The 9,630-nt window shown below is 38.0% G+C and overlaps 1 protein-coding gene across 1 annotated transcript; it reads left to right on the top strand.

Annotated features, from left to right (window-relative positions):
* Window positions 1-663: 663 nt before the first annotated feature.
* LOC130933735 (DExH-box ATP-dependent RNA helicase DExH12-like) lies at window positions 664-9,193 on the top strand. Its single transcript, XM_057863354.1, has 4 exons — window positions 664-2,622; window positions 3,469-3,858; window positions 4,938-8,119; window positions 8,820-9,193. Exons 1-3 carry the CDS (start codon window positions 664-666, stop codon window positions 8,097-8,099), a joined length of 5,511 nt encoding a protein of 1,836 aa, XP_057719337.1. The 3' UTR covers window positions 8,100-8,119; window positions 8,820-9,193.
* Window positions 9,194-9,630: the final 437 nt, after the last annotated feature.

The raw sequence follows: 9,630 nt of genomic DNA, 5'->3' as shown, positions 1-9,630 counted from the left end.
TTGTTTTACACATAATAAATAAAATATTTTCTATGTACGAGCAAATTAGTTTTTGTTATTATTTAATAGAAATATATCAATTTTTAAAATTTTTAGACAAATTTTTTTATAATCAAGCAATATGATATGTGGGACTAATTTATCTAACAAAATAAAATTTTAAAAATTAATTTAGTAATTAAAATTTATTAAAAAATAAAAGATAGTATGACAAATTCTTAATTCATCTAATATTTTTTTCTCACACTTTAGAAGATTTTTTTACCTACCACAATAATACAGGTTGTGTCTTGGGTTCCAAGTTTCAACATACCATGCATCGTGCTATCAAAATAAACAGCATCTTATTCGTGATTAACACTAGGGTACTACCCATTCTCAATTCACTTACCTGCCAATACCCTACTCCAAATATCTAATCTTCCAAAGTCCCCAGTCTATTTCGTCTCTCCAACAAGGTTACCATTTCCAAGGTCGGACACATTTATTGTTACTTTTTCTTCTTTCGATTGCTCCAATCTTATTGTCTTTCTTATGTTGCTGGTTTTGTTTCAATTGGTTGTATCCAATACTTTTCTGATCCATTTTTGCTTTCAATTTTGATTTTGCAGGGTTAGGGTTTTTGTCCTTTTTTTAACTTGGATTTAAAGAGAGTAGAGAAAAATGTCGCACCTTGGTGGTGGTGCCGAGGCACACCCACCGTTCAAGCAGTACGAGTACGTGCCAACTCGAGCACGGTTCAAGCAGGAGGAAAGAGAGAAGATTGAGGAGGAAATGAAGGGGACAGATTTGCAGCCTATTTTGGAGCAGTTGCATGCAACAAGGGCCTCTGCGAAGGAGAGGCAGAAGAAGAACTTGGAGAAGAGTATAAGGGAAGAGGCACGTCGGTTGAGGGATGATACCGGCGGTGATGGGGACAGGGACAGTGAGAGGAGCAGGAGGGGGCTTGCTGATAGAGATGCAGAGAGTGGATGGTTGAAAGGTCAGCGTCAGATGCTTGATCTAGATAACCTTGCTTTTGCACAAGGTGGTTTGTTTATGGCAAAAAAGAAGTGTGACCTTCCAGATGGGTCTTATGAAGAAATTCATGTGCCGGCTTTGAAGGCTAAACCACTTAAGGAGAATGAGAAGCTTGTTAAGATATCTTCTATGCCGGACTGGGCACAACCAGCCTTTAAAGGAATGACACAGTTGAATAGGGTTCAGAGCCAGGTTTACGAGACTGCTCTTTTCAAGCCTGACAATCTTCTTCTTTGTGCTCCAACTGGGGCTGGTAAAACTAATGTGGCGGTCCTCACAATTCTCCATCAGATTGCCCTGCATAGAAATCCAGATGATGGTTCAACTGATCATAGTGCATACAAAATTGTTTATGTTGCACCTATGAAAGCCCTTGTAGCTGAGGTTGTTGGGAATTTATCCAATCGGCTGCAGAGTTATGATGTTAAAGTTAGGGAGCTCAGTGGAGATCAATCGCTAACCCCACAACAGATAGAGGAGACTCAAATTATTGTAACAACACCTGAGAAGTGGGATATTATCACTCGGAAGTCAGGAGATCCTACTTACCCACAACTTGTGAAACTAGTTATCATTGATGAGATCCATCTTCTTCATGATAATAGAGGTCCTGTTCTTGAAAGCATTGTTGCTAGAACAGTAAGGCAGATTGAAACCACAGAAGAGCATATTCGGTTGGTGGGTTTGTCTGCTACTCTCCCTAATTACGAAGATGTGGCACTATTTTTACGAGTTCATCTGGAGAAGGGGTTGTTCTATTTTGATAATAGTTATAGGCCTGTTCCACTTTCTCAACAGTATGTTGGAATCACAGTAAAAGAGCCACTTCAGAGGTTCCAGTTGATGAATGATATTTGCTATGAGAAAGTTATGGCTGTGGCAGGAAAACATCAAGTTCTTATATTTGTACATTCAAGGAAAGAAACTGCTAAAACAGCTAAAGCCATCAGAGATACTGCTCTTGCAAAAGATACTCTTGGTAGATTCCTTAAAGAAGATAGTGCAAGTCGGGAGATTCTTCATACTCATACTGACCTTGTGAAGAGCAATGATCTTAGGGATCTTCTGCCATATGGTTTTGCAATTCATCATTCCGGTTTGAACAGGACAGATCGTCAGCTTGTTGAGGATCTCTTTGCTGATGGGCATGTGCAAGTTTTGGTATCCACTGCAACCCTTGCCTGGGGTGTGAATCTTCCAGCTCACACGGTGATAATTAAGGGAACACAGATTTACAGTCCGGAGAAGGGAGCATGGACTGAACTGAGCCCTCTTGATGTGATGCAGATGCTGGGTCGTGCTGGAAGGCCCCAGTACGACTCTTATGGTGAAGGAATAATTGTTACTGGCCATAGTGAGTTGCAGTATTACCTCTCACTTATGAATCAGCAACTTCCTATTGAGAGCCAGTTTGTGTCCAAGTTGGCTGATCAGCTGAATGCAGAAATTGTTCTTGGTACTGTCCAAAACGCTAGAGAAGCCTGTGATTGGCTTGCACAGACTTACTTGTATGTCCGCATGCAGCGTAATCCTTCACTTTATGGTTTAGAACCTGATGTGCTGACAAGAGATATAAGATTGGAGGAAAGAAGAGCTGATTTGGTAAGTATCACTGCAATATAAGTTTTAATTGTATCATAATGCATTATTACATGAACCAAAAAGATGTCTGTCATTATTTGGTTTTGTTTTATAAGTTTTTACTTGACACTTTCTTTTTCTGTTTATTCATTAAGAACCTTTTCCCCCTTCCCTTTTCATTTGTTTGTGTGCAACATATATATGGATCGGCTTTGTAGTCATGTTTATGCTTGTCAGTGTCATGGTTTCTGTAGAATTATTTAAAGGGTACTAGATCTTCATCGGCCAAGAAAAACTTGATGTTGCACTGCAATATATGCTTTCATTGTGTCGTTATGCATCATTTACCTGAACCAAACTGATTTCTTTGCGTTTATTTGGTTTGTTTTATTTAGTTATTTTTATTTTTTAACCCAACACTGGTTTATTTGTCATGGGTCTTTAATTGTTAATCTGTTTTTTGTGTGTGAATGTATGGAATGTCTCTCTAGTCATGTTTATGCTTGTCAAGTCATGGTTTGTGTAGAATTGTTTAAAGTGGTTACTAGTTCATTATAGGCTGAGAAACTTAAGGTTTGTTTAGTTTCAGAAAATGCTTTGTATTTTTATTTCGTGCGTCCGGAATTAATTACAAAGACGCCACATGGTTTCCATTCTATTTTTCACTTGAGGAAAAATTTGTTGTTTCACCCCCAAAAATTGCCTGGTTTCCTTTACCTGGAATTGGTATTTTCTCTTTCGATAATATGGTGGACGAATTTGAGTGATGTTAATGCAGATGTTTTGGATGTGTATTCTTGTATTGCCCATTCCTGTCTTTTACTGGTTTAATGGCTAATCTTAATCTCTCTGATTGAAATCTTGCAGATTCATACAGCTGCAACCATCTTGGATAGAAATAATTTGGTGAAGTATGACAGGAAGAGTGGGTATTTTCAGGTCACTGACTTGGGTTGCATTGCGAGTTACTACTACATAACACATGGAACCATCTCCACATATAACGAGCATTTGAAGCCTACGATGGGAGACATAGAGCTATGCCGATTGTTCTCACTGAGTGAAGAATTCAAGTATGTGACGGTAAGGCAGGATGAGAAGGTGGAGCTAGCAAAGCTTTTAGACCGTGTTCCCATTCCCATCAAGGAGAGTTTGGAAGAGCCAAGTGTGAAAATCAATGTTTTGCTTCAAACATACATTTCACAGTTAAAGCTTGAAGGGCTTTCACTAACATCTGATATGGTTTTCATAACTCAGGTTAGACTGTGTTCTATTCTATTGAGATATTAATGGTCAATTTGGTTAAAGAAATAAGAAAACATGTTTTCATTTTCTGAAACAGATTTTATTTTCATATTTTCAAGTTCTAGGAAACATGTTTGGTTTGACTATATTTTCTGTCTTTAAAAGTTTGAAAACATTGAAAATCCGTTTGATTTGCCAATTTTCAAATTGTTAAAACTTTTAGAATAAGTAAATATCAATTTAAAAATAATTTAAACGTGAAATATAAATAAAAAAGGAACTTAATTTTATTATGCATCATATTACATGTCATTGTTTTCAAAAATTATGAACTAAAAAATATTTTACATGAACTTCAAAATAAATTGAAATTGTGATATTAGAATATGTTTAATTTTCCCTATAATGTACATGCCTGTATTTTATAACTTGGTACAGTTATGTTGATCTTTTTTTTTCCCCTTAAAATGCAAACTCGGATACAAACTGATTTTTCTTTTCATATCCATTATCAATTCCTTAACACGAAATTAACCTCATTATGAATGCAACTACAATTAATTGAAAGGGAGGAAATGATAAAAATACCAAAAAGGCTCAAAATCACTATTTCATGAAATTACTGTTAATGTATATGAAGATTAAAAGGAAGAAGGAAACTGTTGCAACAATGCTTGACAGTGGTCGCTTGGGGCATGTTTGGCGCCGGCAACGGAGCAGGAGGCAGTGCCAGCAAGGCTTGGAAGCAGTTTTGCAAAGTGGGCAACATTCCCAGCTGTGAGGGTGAAGTGATAAAGGGGTTTTGGGTGGGGGTACTATTTAAAAGGAAGGTTGAAAAGAAAAAGAAAGAAGTTCAGCTTAATTATGGGACATGCCACCATGTTTTCATATCTCAGTTTTTGTCAAAATTTTCTTAGAGAACACTTCAAAAAATGCAGATTCCATGTTTTCCAAAATTTAATTTTGAAAATTTTCTAAAATTCTTATAAATAAAAACAGAAAAACACAGCAAAAACACACCAAATTTTCCAGTCTTGCTGACTTTTGTAATTTGTTAGTATTGTACTGATTTTTATTATTTGTTCTTTCAGAGTGCTGGACGCCTTTTGCGGGCTCTTTTTGAGATTGTACTGAAACGTGGATGGGCACAGTTGGCTGAAAAGGCTCTGAACTTGTGCAAGATGGTGACGAAGAGGATGTGGAGTGTCCAAACACCTCTTCGTCAGTTCAATGGTATCCCTAGTGATGTATTAACGAAGTTGGAGAAGAAAGATTTGGCTTGGGAGAGGTATTATGACCTATCATCACAAGAGATAGGTGAACTCATTCGTGCTCCGAAGATGGGAAGGATGCTTCATAAATATATCCATCAATTTCCAAAACTGAACCTTGCAGCTCATGTGCAGCCTATTACTCGGACAGATCTGAGGGTTGAACTCACAATAACTCCAGATTTCGCATGGGATGACAGAATTCATGGTTATGTTGAGCCCTTTTGGGTGATTGTTGAGGATAATGATGGTGAATATATCCTTCATCATGAGATTTTTATGCTGAAAAAGCAGTTTATTGATGAGGATCATACGCTGAATTTCACAGTTCCAATCTACGAACCTCTTCCTCCTCAATACTTCATCCATGTTGTTTCAGATAGATGGCTTGGGTCACAAACTGTTCTACGTGTTTCCTTCAGGCACCTTATCTTACCTGAAAAGTACCCTCCCCCAACTGAACTCTTGGACCTGCAACCACTGCCTGTGACTGCATTGAGAAATCCAAAGTATGAAGCACTTTATCAGGATTTCAAGCATTTCAATCCTGTTCAGACCCAAGTATTCACAGTTCTGTATAATTCTGATGACAATGTATTAGTTGCTGCACCAACAGGAAGTGGTAAGACCATCTGTGCAGAATTCGCTATTTTGAGGAATCATCAGAAAGGGCCTGATAGTGTCATGCGTGTTGTTTATATTGCACCTATTGAAGCTCTTGCCAAGGAACGGTATCATGATTGGGAGAAGAAATTTGGTAAAGATGGTCTTGAATTGAAGGTGGTTCAATTGACTGGAGAAACAGCAACTGATTTGAAGCTACTTGAGAAAGGTCAGATTATCATTAGCACCCCAGAGAAGTGGGATGCTTTATCCCGCCGCTGGAAACAGAGGAAACATGTGCAGCAGGTTAGTCTTTTCATCATTGATGAACTCCACTTAATTGGAGGTCAAGGTGGTCCTGTTTTGGAAGTCATTGTTTCGAGGATGAGATATATTGCTAGTCAGGTTGAAAACAAGATTCGTATTGTGGCTTTGTCTACCTCTCTTGCAAATGCCAAGGATTTAGGAAAATGGATTGGAGCTACTTCCCATGGTCTTTTCAACTTCCCCCCCGGCGTTCGTCCTGTACCTTTGGAAATACACATTCAAGGTGTAGACATTGCCAATTTTGAGGCAAGGATGCAAGCAATGACGAAACCAACTTCCGCTGCAATTGTTCAGCATGCCAAGAATGCTAAACCTGCTCTTGTATTTGTGCCTACAAGGAAGCATGTGCACACGACAGCTGTGGATCTGATTACATACTCGGGTGCAGACAGCACAGAGAAGCCATTCTTATTGCGGTCCCCAGAAGAGCTTAAACCTTTTCTTGACAAGATTAGTGATAAAATGTTGAAAGCCACTTTACAAGAAGGAGTGGGATACTTGCATGAGGGCTTAAACAATCTGGATTATGATATCGTGACCCAACTGTTTGAAGCTGGCTGGATTCAGGTGTGTGTTTTGAGTAGTTCTATGTGTTGGGGAGTGACATTGTCAGCTCACTTGGTAGTTGTGATGGGCACACAGTATTACGATGGGCGTGAAAATGCACAGTCAGATTACCCTGTTACTGATCTTCTGCAGATGATGGGTCATGCCAGCCGGCCTTTGGTAGATAGTTCTGGGAAATGTGTCATCTTGTGTCATGCACCCCGTAAGGAATACTATAAGAAATTTTTATATGAAGCTTTCCCTGTTGAGAGCCACCTTCATCACTTCTTGCATGATAACTTGAATGCTGAAATTGTTGCTGGGGTTATTGAGAATAAGCAAGATGCTGTAGATTATCTCACATGGACATTCATGTACAGGCGGCTCACACAAAATCCCAACTATTACAATCTACAAGGAGTTAGTCACAGACATCTTTCTGATCACCTTTCAGAGCTTGTGGAAAATACATTGAGTGATTTGGAAGCGAGCAAGTGTATTCTGATCGAGGATGACATGGATCTTTCTCCAGTCAATCTTGGTATGATTGCTTCATATTATTACGTCAGTTACACAACAATTGAGCGGTTTTCATCATCTTTGACTTCAAAGACAAAAATGAAGGGTCTTTTGGAGGTTCTGTCTTCAGCTTCTGAGTATGCTCAGCTTCCAATACGACCTGGGGAGGAAGAGGTGGTTCGCAGATTAATCAATCACCAAAGGTTTTCCTTTGAAAACCCCCGAGTCACAGACCCACATGTTAAAGCTAATGCTTTGTTGCAGTCCCACTTCTCTAGGCAATTTGTCGGGGGAAATCTTGCACAGGACCAGAGGGAGGTTCTTCTTTCTGCAAATAGATTGCTTCAGGCAATGGTAGATGTAATATCAAGTAATGGTTGGCTAAGCTTGGCTCTTCTTGCCATGGAAGTTAGTCAAATGGTTACTCAAGGAATGTGGGAACGTGACTCCATGCTATTACAACTTCCTCACTTTACTAAGGATCTGGCTAAGAAATGCCAGGAGAACCCAGGGAAGAGTATAGAAACTGTGTTTGATTTATTAGAGATGGACGATGATGAAAGGCGGGAGTTGTTGGGCATGCCAGATTCCCAGTTGTTTGATATTGCCAGATTTTGTAATCGTTTCCCCAATATTGATTTGTCATATGAGGTGATAGACAGTGACATGCGGGCTGGGGAAGATGTCACAATACAAGTCACTCTCGAACGGGATCAGGCAGAAGTAGGACCTGTTGATGCTCCCAGGTATCCAAAATCCAAGGAGGAGGGATGGTGGCTTGTTGTTGGTGACACCAAACACAACTTGTTGCTTGCCATTAAACGGGTTTCGCTTCAGCGGAAGCTAAAAGCCAAACTGGAGTTTGCTGCTCCCGCTGATGCTGGAAAGAAATCCTATACCCTTTACTTCATGTGTGATTCATTCATGGGCTGTGATCAGGATTATGCTTTTGCCATTGATGTCAAAGAAGCAGGGGTTGCTGATTGATAGCAGCAGAGAATGAAGAGGTAGATTTCTTTTCCTTTTGCCGCACGTTAAACTTCTAATTGAATGTTTGATGTGATCATCTTATTTTATAGAACACTTGTCAACAATATCTTGCAAGATGTCAGGAGTTGATGTCTGTGCTGTTTTGTTTTGTTGATAGGTTCTGATTAATTAGGTTTGTGGATGTCACTTGGATTATTTAAATTAAATTTTGGTGGTAGTCATGATGTGTCACAGTGTTGAAATTCTACGATAATCTAGTGCCATGCGTGTGTTTTACAAGTAGTAGTATTAACTGCTTCTCTCTCTGTTTCGCAATTAAACTGTCTATTTGAGAATGTACAAAATATTACTACCACGTGTCAAAATACTGTCGATTTGGAGCGGTAATTTAGAAGACAATGAAAGGGAGTATTTGGTTATTGGGTCATGGCATATTTAATAGAAGTAGTGTCATCATCCCCCTTAGAAAAACGTCATCGTCATACTCTCGTATTGAACCCTTTTATTTGAATATTCTTTTGCGTGCTTGCTCTGAACCTTGTGAAATTTGTATATCCTTAACAGTTTTGTGAAGCTGCAAATTTGAATGACAATGCTTCCCTGCTTTGGTAGTAATAGTAACAGTTTTTTTATCTTTATTAATCTTTACTTGTTGGTTTGGTGGGAATTTGTAGTAATAGTGAAAGCTCACTTTTTTTTGTTTTGTTTTGGATTAAGGAACACGCATAAAACAGTGGTCGGCAAAGGAGTAAATATCATTCTCAGGACTCAGGAGTAGGAAGTGAAGTAGATGTAGCGTTGCTTATTGGAACACAAGTTTGGATAGGATGCTAAATTTGGACACCTGAGCCGTTTATTGATTATTTAGTATCATTTTTGAAGTTTGGGATGAAAGGTGTCAATTTGCGTTATTGCATCCAAAGAATGATAGACCTGAATTTCCATTTTTGACCATTTTTACCCCATCTTTATAATGCAGGTGAACTCTTATATTTTTGTACATGCATGTCATTTCGGAGAACTGCTAGTGTCAGTTAATCTTCCAAGTTTTAACTCTAGTTTGTACAGATGTGTTACCATTTGAATATCAATGATTGTCCTTACTCAACGAAATTTTAACTCGAGAGTTCACTTTTATTGTACTTGTTTTTTTGGCCAAATTTCTTATTTTGCTTTTATTTGTCTACATAATATATAGATTGACTCCAGGTATGGTCTATCAAATATCAATGATAATGTTTACAGACCGACTTATCCAACATTGGGGGTTAAAGAAAATTAGGGTATATTTAGTTTGATTTATTTATTTTTTTGTTATTATTTTCTGTTTTCAGTATTGGGAAAAAAAAAGTGAATAAAAAACAATTTTATTGATTTGGGTTTTAATGACGTCTTTTATTTTTTATATTGGATAAGAGTGTGTTTTGCTGTATTATGGAGATCAAGAGTGTATTATGAAATTGTGGATAAAAATTACAAGAATTTTTTTAAATTAAAAAATTGGTCAAATTTGTGTACTTAAAATTTT

This window comes from Arachis stenosperma, chromosome 6, assembly GCF_014773155.1.
Source record: "Arachis stenosperma cultivar V10309 chromosome 6, arast.V10309.gnm1.PFL2, whole genome shotgun sequence".
NCBI lineage: Eukaryota > Viridiplantae > Streptophyta > Magnoliopsida > Fabales > Fabaceae > Arachis > Arachis stenosperma.
The sequence above is the reverse complement of the archived record's forward strand: the minus strand, read 5'-3'. Positions and strand labels throughout refer to the sequence as shown.